Source organism: Pempheris klunzingeri, chromosome 17, assembly GCF_042242105.1.
Source record: "Pempheris klunzingeri isolate RE-2024b chromosome 17, fPemKlu1.hap1, whole genome shotgun sequence".
Taxonomy (NCBI): Eukaryota; Metazoa; Chordata; class Actinopteri; order Acropomatiformes; family Pempheridae; genus Pempheris; species Pempheris klunzingeri.
The window spans coordinates 8,378,319-8,400,426 of record NC_092028.1 but is presented as its reverse complement, the minus strand read 5'-3'; the positions used below and the strand labels follow the sequence as shown (position 1 = coordinate 8,400,426).

General features: G+C 42.5%; 1 protein-coding gene across 1 annotated transcript; it reads right to left on the bottom strand.

Moving 5' to 3' along the window:
- Positions 1-2,140: 2,140 nt before the first annotated feature.
- Positions 2,141-20,938, bottom strand: brsk1b (BR serine/threonine kinase 1b). Its single transcript, XM_070848025.1, has 20 exons — positions 20,851-20,938; positions 20,355-20,449; positions 17,815-17,900; positions 17,424-17,564; positions 16,151-16,267; positions 15,703-15,736; positions 15,555-15,623; positions 14,882-15,028; positions 12,152-12,183; positions 11,504-11,668; positions 10,085-10,182; positions 9,789-9,939; positions 9,604-9,664; positions 6,963-7,575; positions 6,548-6,596; positions 4,974-5,097; positions 4,744-4,845; positions 4,427-4,535; positions 2,472-2,561; positions 2,141-2,376 (listed from the first exon to the last, which is right to left on the bottom strand). The coding sequence occupies exons 1-20, from the start codon at positions 20,936-20,938 to the stop codon at positions 2,141-2,143; spliced, it is 2,607 nt and encodes an 868-aa protein (XP_070704126.1).
- Between the last annotated feature and the right edge of the window lie 1,170 nt (positions 20,939-22,108).

Below are 22,108 nucleotides of genomic sequence, written 5' to 3'. Positions count from 1 at the left end.
GATCATTCCTCCTCTCGATACAGGCCGTGAAGTGACCCCTTCCCAGAGTTACTCTATCATAAGAGATGGGAGACCAAGTCCAGGTGCTGAAATACATTCTTACATCCAGCTGATGCTAATTTTTGAAGTCAGGGGCAGCCAAATTAAATGCAAATCTTTGCTTGTGTCACATATAAGTGCTATCGTTGTGGCATAATTACAAGCAACAGAGTGTGAAAAAATAGGGAAAACAATCACAATAGCTATATACTTGGTATTGGGCTATAAGGACAAAAGGGTATCTCTTCTAATACAGGCCTATGCACACTACTTCAGCATGTTTAGAAATCCAACGCTGTGGTTGCTTAGCTATGACTGCATCGCTGCTGTTCTGGGGTGGAGTTTAGCCAATGTTTGCTAGGCTTTGTTGAATACTCTATTCTGATTGGTCAATTACACCAATCTACGGCCCGTTATTTCTGTATAGCGGACCACTGTGGTGTACAGCAGGCGCCATTCTGATAGCAGAAGCAATAAAACCATCTTTTAAATCAATAACATTTTTTTTAAGTCAGCATTTTGTGTCAAATTGCTGATTTCTTTAATGAGCAGGATAATATACAGAGAGCAGGATGGTTCAATGCCTGCATCAGGCTAATGCAGATCAGGGCTCGCTATACATTATCCCTTACTACTATACATTATCCCTGACTACTATACATTATCCCATACTACTGTACATTATCCCTTGCTATTATTAGCTTCGGCTAAACATTAGAATGCACAGACTGTGGATGGTGTCTCCTATCTTTCAGGGTGGAGTCTCTCGGAAGGGGCCGCTTCATATCCAGAACGTACAGGAGGAACAATTAAAGCAGATGAAAACTCTTTCAGTCCACATGCTGCACATGGATGTTGTGGTGAGATAGACTAGGAAGAAAACCCTCCCCCTATTGTTTAACAGAACTGACTGATTTCTAAGTAAGTAAGTACGTTTTTACTTAGTTGCTCCTAGTTTTTCCTTTTGTCCTTCCTCTGATACCCGTCGCTATCTATCCTCTGTTTTGTCTCTCTCTATCTTGCCATCTCCCCCTCTTCCAGTGGGAGTTTCTACATGTGAGACATTCTACCTGTGGTGTGACGAGTGTCCTCCAAATGGAGCTAAATCTAACTAGCTATCCACTTTTTCTCCTCCATTAAAGGCAATACGGTATCATAGCTTTATTAGTGTAATTCAGAAGTAATTGTGGGACTTTATGCTGCTCATACACTCAAGGAAACGTTGCATCTTGTCTGCCTGTGTCATTTTTATATCCGCCTAAGCTGTAGGGCTACATTACGTAGACCACGTCAGATCCATTCTCCGTCACTTCTTTGCCTGTTTTTCTCTGCTCTCAGACTCCTTGATTGGCTAAGTACAGCATTAAGTTTGCTGATGAACCAATACCTCTGTAATTCTCATTCCTCTCTCAGCAGACAGCCATTCCAGTCGTCACATTCGTCTTCGATTAGAAGGTGAGGGAATGAGAGGAGAGCGGGCTTCCAGTCATGTGACTCATCATGTTTGGTTGAGGACACTTGATGATCCAGGTGACAGTTGGCTGGTCATAAAATGATAAAAGAGAATGACTTATGGGGCTCTGTCATTAGCTTGTGTCTTCCTGTGCCCTTCTGACCGGCTGATGGGAGGTTTCCTGTTGGATTTGAACCATGTGCTGCATGTGATTGGTCGGTGGGAAGGTCATGTGCTTTCTAGATTCCTTGCAGCGAGTGAACTATGTGTTTCCCTGGTTGTAAGCTTTTCTTTTCCTGTATCTCTCTGGTACGGTGGGACCTTTTGGACGCCCTGTCTTCAGACTCGTCATTCCAGGGTGAAGCGGCCCTTGAAGGCTGACTAGAGATCCGCTTAACTCGCTCCACCTCTCCCACACAAGTATACATTTCTGCTAAAGTTAGCAATTTGTGCGGAATTCTCTGTCAAATCCCTAGATCAGCATCAAGGAAAAACTTCCCCCTCCTCAATCCCATTGCTTTGGAATAATGGTGGGAAGCAAGGCAGGAAGTAACGGAATAGGAAAGGAAATAATGTGCGGAAGGACTGAGGGAAGGAAGAGAAAAAGGCCAGGCAGATGACCCTCGCCTCTCTTCCATAACATTCTTTTCAGGGATGAGACTGCGTCCCGTTGGATGACGAGAGGAGTCTGGTCTTGTCTTTCCCCGACCCTCGCCTCTGTAAGGCGGTCCCACTGCTGCTCCCGCTCCCGCTTCCGCTTCCGCTCCCCCCGTCTGCCGCACGCTCCTTGTCTCCGCGCTCCCGTTCGGACCCACTTTCGGAACGCCGGGAGTTCTGACGCGAAGGTGTGCTGGGCTGGCGGGAAAGCTGACCGTTCTTCTCATCTGAGGGACATGCGGTCCAGTCAGAGAGAGAACAAATTAAATAACAGAAAAATGAGTATGTAGTGTGTGTGTGTGTGTGCTTGCATGCTACTTACCAGCCAGTGCCTGCACAGAAGGCTGATCATGAGTACTCAGCAGCTGAGCTTGAATGGTTTCCACCACCCTCTTGAACCTGCGACTGGGACCTGAGAGGAGAGAGGATCAACTTGTTACTTGTTCCTGACTGTCTAAACGTTTAGCCTCATATTCCATTTATTCCAGGAGCTTTTAAAACCTGCAATAACTGATTTATTAGGCCATTTGTTCATTTGAAGCAAACTTGTTAGCAAACATATGTTGCCGATTTGTCACCACCAAACCAGACAAGTAACATTAGCATTCATCTGGAATCATGTTTCTGTTGCCTGGTTCAATTCAAGTTCAATATTAATTCTCTTTTAGCTCTGTTTTTGGTCTCCACCAACTATTGACGGAAATATCTGGCTCCACTATGTTCACCAGTTAGTCTCTAACTTTGTCTAATGTTTAATGCTAAGCAGGTAGCATGAACTTGGGGTTTTTTTCCAGCTTTTTCACTGAAAACAAAGCTGTTAGAGCACAGAGAGTGAACTGGAACAGTGAAGTTGTGGTAAACTGATGGAAGTGATTGTGGTCACATGATTTTCATTGTGTTTTTTTAGAGGAATTTTTCATTAACGATTCTCTAATTTTTCACTAATTTTAGAGCCTTTTTATAGCGTCCCCCCCATGATACCTTTTTTTGGTTTTATGAGACGTAGTATAGGGAAATAATTGAAGAGTACTTCAATTTGCCATGTATTGTTGTACTTTAATATATTTTGATGAGAAGTATTTTTTTATCAGGTATATTATATCGGGTCAAATATAGCCGACGTTAGTGATGGTGTTACTGTTAACTGTCAGGTTAGTGTTCTAGGGTTAAGGGAGTTGTTTCACAGCCTTATGTTGTCAGTTGAACCAAAATGTATGTAAAGTCAATGTGAGATTTTGTTGTAGCACTTCACCTAGTAGTGTTTAATTAGTTACTTTAGTTATATAGCACCAGTCTGTACCTGCTGTGAGCCATTACAATTAAAGTAAAACACATATTCAAGAACGAAAAAGAACGGTATAATTGTCCCAAAAACAATACACTGTTGCATTACTGCTCCTTTGTCTTGTGTTGTTGTGGTGTTCGACGAGCGATATCCTGTAGTGTAGTGACAAATCGTCATCTTGTAAGTCTTTTCTCCACATATCCAAGAAAAACCACTAAGGATTTGACTCTCCCAAATGTTCAGTTTCAGCAGTAATTTCCTCTGCAGCAGTAGTCAGTCAGTAGAGATAAATCAGGCGTAGTGGCTATTGGTGCGGTTTTCTGTTCCCTCCTGCCTTATTTATCTCCTCTTCTTTGCAACATGGTGCTTTTAGTTCATTTCAACAGTGCAAAATAGCGTGCCCCTTTAATAAATATGAAGAAATGCTAAAAGGGACACAAATCTTTATTGTTCCTTACGGCCTCAGAGCTTTTAAAATCCTGATTGCGTTCACTGAACTTGCGGATGCTGGTTCAGTGAAAGCGATAACCAGGCGTTTCACACGAGGAAGCAGGGGCTAGGGATAAGGTAGATGCCCCCTCATCCTGTGCATGGCGGCAGGGAGCTTGAGCCTATCCCTGCTCAAATCGGGCCAGAGGCAGGGGACACCCTGGATATGTCACCCATCAATCATAGAGCTAATACAGACAGACAGAGACTCACATTCACACCTACACACAAAATACATACAAAATTTCCAATCCAATTTGGAATCCAATTCCAATCCAATTTCACTACTTATCGATGTCTTTTATTTACCCAATATTTTAGCCTAAATTGTATTGTTTAGACATAATGTTTTTTAGTGAGTGAGATTGTACTTAAAGAGAATAAAAGCCAATAAAAGTCTCCACACATCCACACATTTCTATCCAATTACTAGCTAATGAATGTGCGTTATCTCTAGGTTTGTGTCGCTCTCAGTCTTCTTCCCCATAAACACATCCTCCTACCTGTTATTAGAGTGAAGGTGACGCTGTAGATGCCCATCTCTCTTCTTCCTTCCCTCTCTGCTCGCTCCCTCTCTCGCTCCCTCTCTCCCTCAGAGAAAGCAATGTCCACCTACAGGGAAGACTGAATTAATTCACGTTTACTCACATACAAAGTCAAAGATTAAGGTTGTTAGAGTTACATTCACTCTCAGGGTGGTAGTACTATAATTGGATATAAGCATCTGTGGCTTTGACTTCTGCATGGCCAGCCAATGTGCATTTGTAAAGAAGGAGTTTTGGGTCTGTCAGGGCTGAAGCGGTATAAAATGGAATAATACTTGGAACTTGACAGGCTTCTGGAAGACAGAGGGACCTCCGGAGGACTTGTACTCTGCCCGAAAACTATTTTGAGACACCACACTGTGGCTGAGGGATGGAATCTGGAGAAGAAGAACAAAAAAAGGGGTGATGCTCAGTCAAAAAGATGAAATCTTAAAAAATGCCTTAAGTGGTATTATATAGTGATGGTGGACGTTGTCCGTGCTTGTCTAAGCTCGCTTGTACTCACAGATAGAAAGGCGTGGACGATGTCAGCCTTGATAGAGCTGAGCGGCTTGTCTCGAATCATAACAAAGATCTGCTCCTCTTTCTCCAGGCTGATAAAGTTACCGAACCAGGACCTCTTTGCCAATCTGCAAAGTAATTTCATATATATAATTAGTTCCATTCATGCATTTCACACATTAACGTACAAATTAACTAGTAGAAAAATGAATTTGGGTTGGATGTGTTATTTTTAACTGCCCTATAATGACTGACAAAAGTGTTCAGTCAGACACACTGATGTCAAGGAATTGTCTATTTATAGCGTTTTGGTCGTACAGTTTCGTTTAGCAGAAAAGAATCCAAGCAGAGACGGGAATTCTGCTGCATGTGAGAAACAGTGCCCCCCTATCAAACACGTGTGTTATCACAGCAGATAACAGTCGGGACTGTTCTGATGTCAGTGCACTGAATGAATTACTGCTAGTCTTCATTATTGTTAAAAAGAAAATAGACAAACAATTGTGTCTGAGATTCCTTGGATATGGAATTGTCTGCTAGAGGCAAGTTAGCCTTTAGGTGAACAATACATACATTAAGACTCCAAATATGAAGATTTCATTTTGCACATACTGTAATAGTACATAGAGTACATATCGTATAAACTGTCTTGTTTATCAAGTCATTTAGTTTCATATTCAGTCTTTAAATTTGCAATGATTGATTTTTGAGACACTGGAGCGCAGCAGAAAGAAGCTGTGCCAGCAAACAGTGCCACCTAGCAGTTACTTTCACATCTAGGAGATACAGAAAAAACATTAGTGTTCATTTGAAATCATGTTTTTGACCACCTGATGAATGGAAGTCGAGTATCCGCTCCCATTGTAGCTCTGTTTTTGGTCCCCACCAACTCCTGATAGACATATCTGATACCACTATGTGCACCAGCGAGCTGCTAATGTCCAGTAGGTTTATCTGAATGTTTTACTGAGAACAGCTGCCTGCTGCTGCTGGAATTTAAGTTAATGACAACATCTAGGCTAACATTGATGCTAATCCAAAACACAAAAGCTGCGTAATGCAAATATATTGAAAATATTTGTAATTCTATTTATGAACAAGAGCTACTCCTTCAATTTAGTTAATTTCCCTGCTTGGGATCAATAAAGGTTTTTCTTAGATTTATCTACACATATATATTCTTCAGATATTGATTATAGCCAGGTTAAATAAGGTTTAGTTCCACCAGTCTGGCATGTTTAATGTTTCCAGTGACATTTCAAAAATGTCTTCACATGCACTGCTTTGTTTCATAACAGAGCAAAAGAGACAGTTCATCCTATTACATGGATCGTGAAAATGAAAATATTCCATCAAAAAGTATTACAACAAGTTATTAAACTGAAATAAATTTCTTAAACCGTGGAATCAGTATGAGTGTGATCTCTGTTCTGGAGCTTGAAAGCATGAAAGCTCCATAGCAGCTACTACATGGACCTTGTGCTGAGAATGTTTTGCCAGTTAACGTGACAAACTGTTGAAATTTCGTGTTGCTCTGGGAAAATAGAAAAAGACAAACTGAGGCATGTGCAGACTCACTCTGGGCTGGACTCTGGAGTCAAACTGGACATGTCCTCTGATGTGGGGACTAAAAAGAGGATAGACAGAGAGAGAGAGAGAGGGAAAGGAAAAGGCCAGTGAATCTTGATGACAGGCCCTAATTGAATTGGCCTAATTACAGATTATCACAGAATCAGACATCACGCAGCACAGCCACAGGCTGCAAGCTGGGGAAGGAGGTAGTTGCTTGCTAACAACAGATTCTATCTTTGATTTGGAGTACGAGAACACTGATTATTGAAACTGTTAGTAGAGCATCAAGTTCACACTGATGGGGAAAATGTTTTCTCATCCTACAGCTGTAGGTGTCTTTAGGATTTATTCTCTCAACCAATCCGTGGAGAGAACTCACACCATTATTGTTCACTTTGTGTTTGCTTTAAATTTTACTCACCTTGCAATTTGCGTCGATGGAAGCGTGGCGAGCCCAGAAGGTTGTTTTTGAACGAGTTGAGCCTTGTTCTCCAGTGGGCGGAGCCTGAGGCGGCCAGACCGCCACTGCCGCCTGGGCTGGAGGGCGGGGTCAGTGACAGCGAGGCCCCGCCGGCTCCGTCCGCTCTGGAAGAAGAGGACGAGGAGGAGGAGGAGGGAGGGGTGGTGGAGGAAGGGTGTTGGATTTGGTGCACGGGTGTGCCCAGTGGGGTGGGCAGCGGTGAGCCTTGCGGCGTGACCTGCGACACAGGAGGAGGAGTGGCAGAGGAGTTAGAGGACGAGTGGGCGTTCTTGGACTTGAAGACAGACGGTGAAGGGAAGTTGAAGAAGCGTGGGATGGGGGAGAGGAGCGGGGAGGGGGACGGGGAAGGGGAGCGTGGAGTTTGGAGAGGGAGGGACTTCATGGAGTGGAGCTGGGGCCGGTCAGCGGGCCCCTTAGAGGGCAGGGTCTGGGTTTTGGGGTCAGGCGGCGGACGGGTAGCCCGAGAGGTGATGGCACTTCCTGGCTTGGGGTCTTTTGAGGAAGAGGTGGAGGTGGGGGTTACTTCTGGTTGGCTGAAAGTGAAGACCGGGCTCTGATGGGCAGACAAAGAGAGATGGGGAGAGAGAGGGAAAGAGGAATGGGCAGATGAGACAGAGCAATGGTCATGAATTATGGTTCATGGAAACGAGTCTTCAACAAGCCTAAATCAGATGCATCACATGGAAGATGGATTTGGTGATCTCTACTCTTGTGCATAGTTATGTGTGTGTGTCTTGTTGTCAGTCTTTTGCATGAGGCAGCATGGTGTGTCTATGAAATGAGAATGTGTATGACTGAGAATGTGACAGTGTGATGGAAAGGCATGGCTCGCAATGACAGTGTGACAAAGAGTTATCAGAGAGGAAACACAGGAAATTTGTTTTGTGCTTTTGATGGCAAAAACTGATATTTATATATTGAAGCTGCTATGGTAATACATACATGTTGTATTATATACTGTGTGCTCAGTAATAAAACACTGCAAATACATATACAGCAACTTTCTGATATACCTGAAGATACTTTTCATGGGATTTGTTGACCCATCCATCCATCAAATGTGCTTTTATAATAGGAGAAAGGTAAATATCACAGGGAATAGCTGACTTAAATATGATCCCAGTTTCTGACGTGATCTTTACTGCATGTGCAGACAGAGTGGAAGGCTTGTCCACGACAGGAGGCAGAAGGGGCATTTTTCAAAATATTTTCCAATCAATATGTCTTGCTGTATATATAAAAACAGACTATAGTTTTTCAACACATTAACACATTATATCAGATCTGTTTAGTTTGTAGAATCAACTAGTAGTGGTACAACTGAAATAGTTGGATACATATCCCCCTTTAAAATCACAACACTTTTTATTTTTTAAGTTCTCGTAAGGACTGAATAATACATTATATAACATGATGATCTATAGAGGTGCTAGTAAAGTGATTTTGTTATCTTTGGCAAGGCTAGGCTTTGTGGTAGCTTCATTTTTTTACCATACAAACATTAGAGCAGTATTTATTCTCTCATGCAACTCTTGGCTAAAACAATTGTTTGACATTTACCAAAATGTCAAACTATTTCTTTAACAATAGCAGCAATATCTATGAGAATCTGCAGTAGCTTAGTTAATCTAGAGAAAGTGGCAAACAAGCCAAGTAGTTTACACTGACACCAGTAAAATCAGCCTTGACTTACTGTCCCCATGCAAGCAATCAACTAGATAAAGATACTGTGTTCCATTCGCTCATTATAATGCGCCAAGCTGAATGCAAAGAGAGCACCACCAAGCACAATATATGTACATCTACAGAGAGAAAAATGGCAAGCAGCTGCATGCAGTGAGAGCTTTGTATGTGCTAAAGAACTGCATGCAGCACAAAGGAGACACTGCAACGTCCCCATTTCCTTACTGATATGAATATGAAGTGGCCAACCTACCAGGATGCTAGTGGGAGCTTCATTTTTTACCATACAGACATTAGAGCAGTATTTATTCTCTCATGCAAAAGACGCATTCATCAAAATGCCAAACTATTCCTTTAACAACAGCAATAATATATTATCTATTATCATGCGCTGTTGTATCAAAGCATGTAAAAACACTGACACCAGTAAAACCAGCCTTGACTTACTGTCCCCATGCAAGCAATCAACTAGATAAAGATTCTGTGTTCCATTTGCCCGTTATAGTGTGTGAAGCTGAATGCAAAGAGAGCACCACTAAGCACAATATACGTAAACACTTATTGCATGTTGCTGCAGATCAAGATTTGATTTTAATCAGAAGATGCTACGAATGAGTGAACTGGGGGAAAACTGTGCACATTAATGCAGCTTTCTGTGTCAATCCCCCACTCTCATGAATGTAATCATTTAGTCAGATTATGTGACGTAAGGTACGGCCCATTTAACAGACCAGGCCAGCATCTTTACAGATTAAAATGGGCGACTGATGTTGCTGTGCAACTTCAAAATCTCACAAGTTCTGGCGACGTAAGGATGGTTGATTAAAGTGGAAGCATATAGGTTGTTATATTAAAAAGGTTTAAGAACAGAATAGAAGAATAAAGAGTAGAGTCTTACCCTGGGACTGCTGAGAGGACTGGAGGACAGACCTGTGGACGCTCCGCTGACTGAACGAGACCTTGTGAGGACAAATAACACGAGGTGAATGGGACTAGAAGGTACTCTGTGAATCTAAGGTTCTAAGACTTGATATTGAGCTATTGAACAAAAACCTGTCATGACATGTCGGTGCTGGAGCGTACCTCTGGCTGTGTGCATTCGTGTCCAGGGCCCGGCGAGGTGGGGTGGGAGACCCCTGTTCTGTGACGCTGAGGACCTCCAGGCTTTTCCTCTCTGGACGACAGCGGCCATGACGCGTCAGCATCGGGGAGTCGACACGTTTCCTGGGTGGGTCTTGGAGAACAGAAATATTAGTTAACACAGAATATAAACTTTTACGTCTTCCAAAAAGTTCATTTTGGTTATTTTTTCAATGGTAAAAGCACAGTTTGGAGGAAAATTAACATTTTCTTTCATAATCAAGAGTACGTTTTCTCACCTAAGTCATTTCTGGGTGGCAGGTCCTCATCTTCACAGCTGGGGTATCGCTCCTTCCTGTCGAACAGGAGGTAATAGATCATCTTCTCCTGGTTCTCCCTGCAGGAAACAATGATGAGAGACAGAAACTGAAGGTCAGAAAGAGAGGAGACAGACCGCTTCGTGTTGACACAGTTGGAGAAAAAGTGGGAGAACACGGAAAGACAGAGGCTCGCAAATCTCCTCATAACTACAGCTGGCGACATTCTGGAGGATCACTTGTATATAATGGTAACCGATGATCCAGTCAGGTCACATAGTAAGTAACTATGATCTGATACACTGTTACACAATACGGAGAATGTGACACACTGAAATTAGACATTAAAGTTTAAAGTTGCAGCTTGAAAGAAGTTAAAAAGTCAGCTCAGTTGACATTTGCCCACAAGTACAGTGTCTGTTGTTAATGTTAATGAGGGTCACCATAGATTTGGCCCGATTCAAACCTACTGTGTTACATAATTTGGCAACTTAGATAAACACAATACTGACATATTGTCACCTATAAAGTTACATGATAGCAAACAGTCGCTTATTTACGCATCCAACAAACACGGATAAGCATTAGCATTCATTTGGAGTCATGTCTGTTTTTGCTCCGTTTTTGGTCTCCATCAACTCCTGAGCGTAATATGTGGCTCTTCAACTGGTTAGGTAGTGTCCAGTGGATTTATCAGAGCTTTTTCTCTGAAAGCATCTGCCTGCAGGCTAGCAAAACAGTAGTTACAGGAAAAAAAAAAAAAAACTATGAACGACCCCTTTCACATGACGCATAGTCATTTGATTCACTGTTAATATAAAAACATTGTTTAGTGCGGCTTTAACGTGAATGCTTCACGTCTGTTGGCTTGTCTTGCTATTGAGGACTGCACTGCTACTGCTATTGCATTCTGGGTCTGATCAGTTTGGCATAAAAGGGGGACACAAGGAATAAAAGAGGCATTGTTGATATTGGTGCTCTTGTTGCTGCCATGCCGGGCAGATTAATGATGTGAGTAATTGACTGACCACAATGAGGCAAGACAGACAATGAGAGAAAGAGAGAGAGAGTGTGAGTGACAGTGTGAGAGAGAAATTAAATTAACTACACACACAATTATGCAACTTATTCTCAGCAAGCCTTCATATTGCATATGAGCCTCTGTGAGACTTGATATATCGGTTCTACTTGTTTCATGGCTGCATATGCCCAGGGATCAACAGGTGCAGCGGAGACGCAGCCTTCTGTTTTCAATGGGCTTCATCTGTCTGTTAATATTTATCATGCACTTGGAAATAAAGCCGATTTGTAAAACAGTTAGATTGATGTTTGATTTCTTCCAATTAGCGTGTTTACTCTACACAACAGTATTGCACGTGGATGTACAGTATATTTACTCACTCCTCACTTGTAAGGTCCTGTGTGAGTTTGACCCGATCTCTGAAGCACCCCAAGGAGTACATGCTTTCAAGGACATCAGGGTCCAGCTCTGTTAAGGAAAGGATCCTCTTCACACACACACGGCGAGGGGGCGGCTGCTCTGGGCAAGGCTCATTACGACCACTCCTGACAGGAAAAATCAGCATGTGTGGTTAGCGTGTGCAATTTGATACATCTCAAAGTTTGTAGCAGGAACGGATAAACCATGAGGTCCACCTGGGGGAGAGCAGGGATCTTGGCTTGACAATACATCAGGCTGATTCACACTTACACTGCTGCCTGTATTTTTCTACACTACGATGATCTGGGCTTCAATAAAAGACCAATACAACACCCTCAGAAGCATTATAGCATATGGCCAGAGTTAGTATGAGGATATTTTAAAGCTACTCTATCCTGTGATTTGGTATCATGCTTGTTAAAATGTTGAAATTAAGAAGAAGAAATTGAGAATTTTACTCTAGCGTTGGATCTGTTTTCACTTTGTTGATATTAGAGTAGGTAGCTGGTTCATTTTGATATAATTACAAAATATTAAAAGTGGTGGGAGTGGATGCTCTGGGTGGTGGATGTAAGTAAGTAAAAAGTAAGAAAAATGAATGTACTTACTGGTACCAGGCATGTTTCTGTATTGCTTCTAGCTGCAATCAAGAAAAATGGAAGACAATATCAAAGCACTGATCAAAACCTATTTCAAAAACTGATTGAATCCAATGACATCCAACAACAAAGATCGGCTGTTTGACGGAACACTGGGTTCTGTGTTCCTTCTTATGGAAGTCTAAAGCTGCCAAGTCAGCTTTGGACCTGTGCTCAAAATGTAGCTCTTCTTTTGCACACCAAAAAAGTAACAAATGTGTTTAAGGAATTAGCGTGAGTGTGTTCCAGTGAACTTCATGAACCATACGTCCAAATTTTGTTTGATAGAGCTTTAGTCTTAAACACCTCATTCGGCATTTAAGCACATTAATCACCATCATCAGATCAAAAAATATCTTGGTCCATGAACAAATACATATAAATACCTGCTACACATTAACATATTAGCATCATCAGCGTGAGCATCTTATACCGATGTTTGACCATTTAGCTCAACTGCAACGTCACAGCTTTCACAACCTCGAGAAAAGTTTCCCTGCAGCTTTGCACATTATCCAATCTGTAGTCCCCTCTTTGCATTAGGACTGCATACAGTGGTAGCCATCACATCAATACTGCACAGTATCTCTGGGGGCTGGAGTAATGGAGCAGCTGCAAGTTCTGCAAGCATGTGAAAAGTGAAAAGTGGGCCTGCTGTGAGCACTGTTTGTAGAGAGGAAACTGGCAAGCAGCTGCATGCAGTGAGAGCTTTGTGTTTGCTAACTAGCGCATAAAAAAACTGTATGCAGCGCAGAGGGGACTGATGAAAAAGGGCCGAATTAAAGATGCATAGGTTCATCTCCTAATCTTGTGCTTTGCTAGCTAACCATATACTCTTGAACTAGAATGTGAGCTGTCTCTTTTGCGTGGTAGTCGGTTCCCATGGAGGCGAGCAGCAGACAGACAGAGACGGAGAGACAGTCTGACCTGGTTTCAGGCTCCATTAATCAACAGACCCACAGCTTTGATTAAATCTGCTCTGTTGTAGCTGAATGACTTACTGACCAGACTTCTTCTTTCTCTCTGACTTTATTCCCCAGCATCTGGCAAGCCACATTATCACAGGTGTCTCCATGCATGAATTCATTTCCACCCCTACTTGCCTGCTTTATCCCAGCTGCTCTTTATAACCTGGGTGCAGAGGAATCTCTTCTAGCAGTCCTTCCACTCAATCATTCATTCATTCATTCATCCATTCACTCACCCTCTCTCGTCTATCTCTCTGGCTCTGAACTGTCAGTGTCTTTACAAGCCTTGCTTTCAGGAGGGAAATCTGGCATTTAGGGAAAAAGGAAGAAAGGTCCTCATCTCTTCCATCCTTCTTTGCAGCCACTGATGAAGCCACTTCATTATCCATCCATTCATTCATATCGTCCATACATATATCGTAACCAAATAACCTTGCCACTGAGGACAGAGATAACAACTCAGTCCTGTCATGGCTGCCTTTAGGCCCATCACTGTGCTCTTTTCTTTCCACCTTCCTCATCTCCGTTCTCTTCCATCTGTAAGGTTACGCATCAGGGCCAATTTCTGTCACATCTTGAAGCAAAGCCTGGGGCTGGGTCTTTTATCTTTCCTTCCTTCCTCTTACATGCCTAGTTCATGCTTTATATGCTGTAGAAACCAATGCTGTGCAATGTCAATGGCAGAAATTGACCGTCGGTTGAGCCTTGCCTTCCTTCCTGTCTCCACTCCATTCATGTGCAGTTTATAATGATGACCGAGAACTGGTCCTTCATTTCAAACAGAGGTAGTCAAATCAGCGATCAGTCGGCAGGCTTGACATTTCTGGATGAAATGGCTACTGATCTTATCAGCTATGGCTGGCTATCTGGTTTAGCAAACGTTAGTTCAATGAACACAACTTTTAATGCTTCCTGCTGACTTGTTTTAAAAGGAGAACTCTGAGAAGGGGTTTATTGTAATGCTGTATAGAGCTACTTAGTGCTAATTACATACATAATCCTGATTGGCTGCTGAGCATAATTGTTTGTACTTTCAAATGGTATATTTTCACTCTTAAAGTTACAAGATAGAAGTCATTTAGAAAGAGGACTGTGTTAAGGTCTATACATACTCTGCAAGAACAGAGAAATTTGTTAGTTTTCTCGAGGTTGCAAGAACAAGAACAAAGTTTTTTCTGGCCAGTACAGCCCCGTGGACACCACTTCAACACGTGGACAAACTTAAAGCTTGACAAGCCTGCAGGTAGCTATGCCATGATTGGAAAATAGCTGTTCACAAATGGTCAGTTTTGTTCATCATAGCCACAAGATGTGCACCAAGAGAAATACCATCAGGAAATATGCTCGAGGATACTTTTTGACTTGCTTAATCATATCTCATCTTGCCTTATCTCACCAGTGCACTGCCATGTATTGTATTATTTGTAGAAACATGTCTCATAATCTCATAATTTTGCTCCGCAATGAAGCAAATGCATGCATCCAGACAAAAACCCTCGCCAAAATGATTCCAAAATGATGTTTCAGTTGGGAAAACATAACATTTTCTATATCCCAACTATAGTTGAAAATATGAGTCGGTATGTATTGATGTCATATACAATAATATACGATATCAGTATATCATACATTCAAAGTCTGTTGCTAAATGGTAAATGCTAAATGTTTTAACAGTTAACAAGATAATCTTTTTCCTCTCCGTGTATAAGCCCAATAGTCCCTTCCTCCTCACCGTGAGTCTCTTCTCAGCGTTGACTTCTATCATTCCTTTAAGCAAAGCTTGGCAGTCCGGAGGTATAAAGTGGGGCATGTGGAATACCCCACTCTTCACTTTCTCTAGAAGCTGCCGCAGGTTATCATGGTCAAAGGGCAAGGCACCCTGGGAAAGAAACAGAGAGAACATGAAATAGGATGAGCGACCATATAACGTCTGTGGTTGGTCGTTTCGTGTGTCAAAAAACTAAAGGACTACATTTAAACTATTAAAGGAATAGTTCAACATTTCTAGAACTACACTATTTGCCTTTTTACCAAGAGCACCGGGTTAGCTTAGTTTAGCATGGAGACTGAAAACAGGGGTTCAAAGGGGTAACAAAATGCATGTACGAGCACCACTGAAACTCAATAATTAACATCTTATACATTGTATGTTTCATCTGTTCAGTAATTTAAGTGTAAAATGACAAATTACCATTTTACAAAAGATTATGATCTACATGGGGGGCTAATAAAGGAATATCTTATCTTATCTTATCTTACAACTAGTGGTCACACATTTCACAGGGCACCTTTAAGAAGTGATACTGATACGCTGACTGTAGTCGGAACCGTGAATGAGGTTCAGTGTGGTTACTGTTCTATAGAAACTGAATAGTGAAATTCAAGCAAGAAAAGCAACTAAATACCACAAGAAGAGCAAAGAGGATGACTCCACAACTCCAAACATCTGCCCGGCGACCATCATACTTCTCCCCCTGAAATACAAATGGACAAGGTAGCATGAAACACACACACACACACACAAACACACTGAATGAGAGGGAAATAACTTACCCTTATAACCTCTGGGCAAGCATAATGTGGGGATCTATAAATAAAGAGGAGAAAATGATTCAATGATGTAACCAGATACAAACATATACACAGATAAAGGAGGTAGTTCTTGTGCATATAGTGTGCTGAATTATGTAAAAAGCCTGAGTGGACAAAAACTAAAAACACCTGCAAGGTCAATCCAGGTAAAAGCTACAATCCCACAATATATTTATTTGTTAAATCCACCTTCCTTCCTGATGGACAGGTGGTTTGACAATGTTTAAGCTTTTAATGAACACGGCCAGCAATTATGTGATAGGAAGCACAATTATGAATTGAGGGGATACCACAATATTAAATATTAAAAATAATTAAAGATAAGCATAGCATTATAGCATTCACAGCTATTATAAACAATAGTATAAATACATACAAGCTAGGTTAAGTCATCTGACCCCGTACTCACCCACAACTGGTTTCCAGTAGGCTGTCCCCGACTTGTAGCGAAGCCATGCCAAAGTCTGCTATCCTGATGTTATTCTTCTCATCCAGGAGAAGATTCTCTGGCTTCAGGTCTCTGTGACTGGACACACACACACAAACACACACACACACACACACACACACGCTCAATGAAAGTTCTTCAGTATTTTTCCAGACCCCAAACATCAACGTTTTAACACTTGGTTGACTTCTGCATGACAAGTAAACATTTTCTGGAACTACAGTTAGCTTGTTAAATCATGAACATGTGCTCAAGAGAGATTTTTCAGACAAATATGAGACATATTAACAAATCCCCCAGTTTATGTCAAGCAGCTATTTAATGTATGTAATATGTACGAAACTAGCTTTTTAAAAAATCAATCTATCAATCACACATTTTTGTGTGACTGATGAAGCACTGCACAATATAGACAGCCACACGAGAATACTGAGAAAGAATGAAACAGCCAACACACAAAGGTATAGAACAAAATAAAAACATAAGGAAAAAAAGGGAAAACGTCCTATTGACCTTATGTGCTTCAGCAACATGGCAGCTCTCCAACTCTGTTATTTCACATAACGGTTTAGTAAAGATACACTTTTAGCTGGGTGCAGCAAACAGACTAATGGTAAAGTGTAGATACATTGTTTGTGGTATCAAAAGTTGTAGTTTCATTCATGCTTATAAATCAGTTTCTACACTTCTTTGTTTGTCTTGCTCACGCGCACAGGAATGCACGCGAATGACGTGTTGCACATCTACGGGTGGCGATCGCGCGCAAAGAAACGCAACAATGCACCAGCAAGGGCAGGAAAAAACCTACATCTGCCAATTTTTTTCATCACACAAACATCAATTTCCTGCTGCAAGTAAAGCCTGTTGTAAGCTTGAAGGTAACTTTGCACCAAAGACTGACTTTTTAATCAGATATCCTAAGAAGCGTGGTCAAATAAGTACGTTCCCGTCGTAATGGTCATAATTCATACTAATCAGGTCACAGACTTTTGTCATGTGTTTATTGAAGCTAATATTTAAAATGCTGGATAGCTGATAGTGAGTAGTCAGACAGGAAATAAGTCATGCAACAAAAGATACCACGTTGCAGTTATTTGACATATGCTGTAACTGTTCAGCACTCCACACTACTACAGTGTTGGGGCTGGTTGGGGTTAGGGTAAGGTCTGGGTCGAGGTTAAGCATCACAGATAAAACTGAGCAGGCCTCATGAGATCAATAGCCTCTCACAGACCATATGGAGTGACTGTGGCAGAAGTCAAGGGCGGAGATGATTTGTCTGAAGAACTTCCTGGCCTCTTTGGGGGTCAGCCTGCCCTTCTTTACCAGGTAGTCAAATAACTCTCCACCGGACACATGCTCCAACACCAGGTACCTGGGAGACAGAGAGACAGACCAGGATTCATGTATGGAAGTCATGGATGCTTCTCCCATACAGAAACACTCTCGAACACACGCTCATAACCTCTATATCTTCCGTGACATGTTGTTATTTATCTCAGTTTTGTCTTACAGAACTTGTTTCCCTTTCAGATTCAAGGTTGTTCCTGCTCTGGCGGAGATCCAGAGGCAGAGAGAGAAGATTAAAAAAAAAAAAGGAAGGAGAGAGATGAAGAGATACTCACAGGTATTTGTTATTCTCATAGACATCATGCAGCTTCAGAACGTGAGGGTGCTCTATTAGTTTAAGAATAGCTATTTCTCTCTCCACCTGGATAGACAGAGGGAGGGAGAGATGTGGAGAGAGGTCAAGAGAGAGGGAGACAGAAAAGGAGGGGAGCGAGGTTAGAAATGACGGGGATTGAAACGTCACGTGGAAGAGATAGGTGGAGAGGTGGAGGAAGCAAGTGTGGAGGCGCAGTTAGGTACATGTGAGGCAGAGGGAGGCAATAGCATAAATTATTGTTATAGTATTTATTTCAAGGCAGAATAAAGTTGTCGGGGTTGTAAAAATGTGTTTTAAAAGTATAAAGAATAAATGGAAGATAGAAAGGAAAGACCAGTGGTGTCTAACATACTTAAAGCTGCACTAGTCAATATTTTTATATCAACTTTAAACAAAATAAGTATGAGTAATGTAAAAGCTGTCATTCACGGAGACAAACCAAAGAGAATTATCACCAACTCTGGTGTTCCTTTGAGCTTTAAAGAGAGTTTTAGCGTCCACCAGCTCATTGTTTTGGTTTTACAGCCCATAACTTTACTGTTTTGGTTCCCTCTCACTGCTCTCATCAACTTTGTTTCCACCAGCAACACTGGGAGGCAACAAAAACCCACTGTATGCTACCTGTCCAGCACCAGACAACAGAACAACAGACAGATGAAGTTAGTGACTAACTGGTGAACATAATGAGACAGATATTTCCATCAGGAGGTGGTGGAGACCAAAACATGGGCAACGTTTGCTAACACTAAGCTAAGTTGCTTAGCCATATCAACTTCAGGTGGCATTATATCAATGTTTAAAGCTTGGTTTAAAGTTATGACAGATGGACGTTATCCATTTGATTGATTAAGCTAAATGAAGCATCTCTACAATATGACGTCACGTCTCTGACTAATCTGAGTCAAAGTGAGTAATGATACTGACCGTTTTAACGACAAATGCTCATAAAAGGCTTTTTTTCGTGGCTGCTAATCTGTTGCCTTTGCAAAAATAACATCTGTGTTTGAGAGGACCAAATCTATTTTAGCTGAATGAACACCTCTGATGAAGGAGTGCGTGCGAACTAAAGACGTGTGGTATTGTTTAATGAACCCACGCGTGGGTGAAAATCACCCGGCGTTAGTGTTCTAGGTTTAAAAGAAAGGTTTGGACTTAGAGTTATTAATCGCTAGTATCAATCTTCCTCAACATGAGGCTTCACAATTAAGCAAATGAAATGGTTATTTTCTGAACATAAAGTCTATTGAGTATTAAATTCCATCTTGGTGTTTCTTGCTTAACTTGCAGCAGTGAGAAAACCCCACGTTCGCTTTGGTGAGGGATTTTTGCGTGAATCTGGATTGTCCCCCATCCTTTACAGTGGAGATGTGATCTACTATCTAATAACCCTTTAACCTAAATGTGTGTGTTGTGTAGTGAAGTTGATCAGCACATATTTCAGCTCCAGCAGCTAGTATGACCTATTAAACAGTCTCACACATGAATGTACAACATCAGCTGGTCAACACATGGTTGAAACTATTATTGAGTGGTAAATTCATGTTATTCTTGATGTGATTTAAGGTCATTCAAGGTCTTTAGTGTTGAAATATGAAATGTGAAACATACTTAAAGGGACTGTGATGATCTGCTGTAAGAGAATCACACATTCTGTGGCCATTTTATTGGGTTCACCTGTACAATCTAATGCTGTGTGATAACATCCTTCTTTACGAAGCTCATAACGTTCCTTTCTGTTGGTATTGTCAGAAATGTGTCAGTTCAGCTAAAGCTAGCAGACAGCAGCACAGTAATGCAGTTACTGGCAGTTAGCACACAGAGCAGGCACCGGGCAAATTGCCAAGGCAGTACTGTATAAACCCGAGGACCGGGGACCAGTGGCATTTGCAGGAGTTGAAGGGCGGCTTTTTTGCCTTTCTTATTTATTTCCACACTTGCAATTGCATGTGATCTGGTTGTAGACAGAAAACACACAGATCTATGTTGTTTGAGCAGCCCAGGCATGGCCCTCGACACGTGTCAGATCTTCTGTAGAACATTCTGATTCACAATCAGCATCATTAAGATCATCTGTTCCTAAACACACGACACCACAACACCGCACGTCCTCTCGCCTGAAGTTTTCCCTGCTGTATTTTACACACCTGCAGGAATCAACCACATCAGAAAGACTCACATGAACAGCTATTTCAATTTCATCTGAGTCCAGTGTGTTTCAGCTGCAGAGGCTTTCATCACGGGGCTTAATTAGCAGAACGAAATCATCTCTATTGTTCGATATACAGAAGCAGTGCCCACACACTCGGCAGCTCCAAGTTACAAAACACAGACGGGCTTTTCTTGACAAAAATAAAGACTCCAATTCTGTTGCTATTTCTGTAGGTTGCAGAGTGCAGGCTTACACGAGCTTTGCAGCCACCGTGGTAGCACTCATAGTGACTACAGGCACAGCAGATAGACAGATGGGTGAGCAGATGAGGGACATTGTTAGTACTGTACCTTCATTAGAACTGATTCGGAGAGTTTCTCTCTGTTGACAATCTTAATGGCCACCTTCTGTCCTGTTATGCAGTGGACACCCAACTTCACCAGTCCTGAGAGAAAGAGAGAGAGCAAGGAAGTGTTTGGGCATCAGAAATCATCATGCAGTGTGAAAACAGGAAGGAGGGGATGTCATAAATAATTCAAAAAGCTTTTCTGACATTGTCACAAACATTGACCAAACTCATCTCACAAAGAGACTGGTCGGTCTGTTGTCCTCTCCCTCCCCGCATACTAAAGAAATGTATCACCCTGTAATGAATGTCAGGAGATCCTTTAAGTAGGCTGTAGCGGAATAAAACCACAGAAGATAAGAAGACTTGCAAGAGGAATAAGGATTACACCATGAGCTCTGAATATCATATGTTACAGTGATTCTGGAGTCAGCTGATGCACCTTGCAGATGTCCTATTTCCCTTGCTACGAGATCCGGGGTAATGCAGGAGGTTCCTACCTGTCTGTCCCTTCCCGAGGGTCTTCTCCAGCCGGTAAGGCCCCACATACTGGCTGGACTGGCCAACCGTCAGCTCCTTGCTGCTCATTCTTCCCGAGATGAAATTCTAGCTCTGATATAAGGCAGATCAAGATAGCGGTCGCTCCCGTTCCGTGCGTAATGCCGTAACGCACATCACAGGCGGCTTTACGGCGGTGGAGAGGAGAGGTACGGAGGGCTGGTCGTGATCTAAAGTCGGGCCCTGCAGGCTACTCCCATGCACTTGCTTGTCATGCCGTCAGGTCCGTGCTTGGAGTGAGAACCGGGCCACTTTCCACTCTGTAAGGCCTAGAATAAAGTATCTCCCAGGGTCTCTTTTACTACGGCACAGACAGCAGCATCATTCAGAGGGAAGGTAGAAAAGATCAGAGAGAGGAGGACGTGTGAGGTTCGACCGGTGCCAGTGATGGGAGATGTCCACAATATTGTGTCACACCAAACCCACCCCCCACTGCTATAAATAACAGTAGTTTAAAGCTGATTGGTCCTGTGTAGCTTATGCAGCTGGCCAAAAGTGGAGCAGAAAAGAAAGATCTCATTCAGACCTGGACAGGAAGGCTACATTTGCCACAGATTGATTTCTGTAAGAGCAGAGTCTCAAATATCCCAAGTCAGAATGCCCTGATTGAATCCATTCTCTGATCGATATCAGGGACCCCCCTCCTCGCTACTGCTACCGTGCAAAAATGTTTTCATAATCCCTCCGAGCTCACACATTCCCCATTTCTTGTCAAGCCGGGCCTCGTTTGGTCAGGATCTGTCTTTCAGTGCAGATGCGGCGCTGTCCAGATAATAATCTATTATCACAACAGCATCAGCAAGAAGAATGGGTTTTCCAATATCCGGTGCACACTTTGGCTCACCCCTCCCCGGCCCTGCATCACGAAATAGAAGAAGAGGGGGGAGAGCATCAAACAGGCAAAACAGCCTGAGGCGGACCGGGCCAGACAGGCGGAACGCGCCCTCGGTCGGGACAGCTGCGGCGGAGAGAGGTGCGCTCGGTGCGCCGGAGGAGGATCAGCGCTCGGCCCGGTGATTAATCCTGTTTCTAGAAACAACAAGCATCCTCAGCTGGCCTGGTGGTGGAAGCCGACACCCCGCCTCTCCCCCTCCCCGAGCTCCCTCTCCCTCCCCCCTTCTCTCTTCCTCTCTGTCTCTCTTTCTCTCTCCCCGGCCGGCTATGCTCATGATATCACCGCATCTCCTCCCTCAGCCGGCG

What these genes read in the sequence shown, in the direction of transcription:
- brsk1b (XM_070848025.1), bottom strand. Translation starts at nt 20,938, where the DNA reads ATGAGCAGCAAGGAGCTGACGGTTGGCCAGTCCAGCCAGTATGTGGGG. An exon ending in CAGGACCTTACAAGTGAGGA is followed by an intron (nt 10,183 to 11,503) that starts GTGAGTAAATAT and finishes TGTTTCCTGCAG; the next exon opens with GGAGAACCAGGAGAAGATGA. An exon ending in ACTCCAGAGTCCAGCCCAGA is followed by an intron (nt 5,098 to 6,547) that starts GTGAGTCTGCAC and finishes ATTACTTTGCAG; the next exon opens with ATTGGCAAAGAGGTCCTGGT.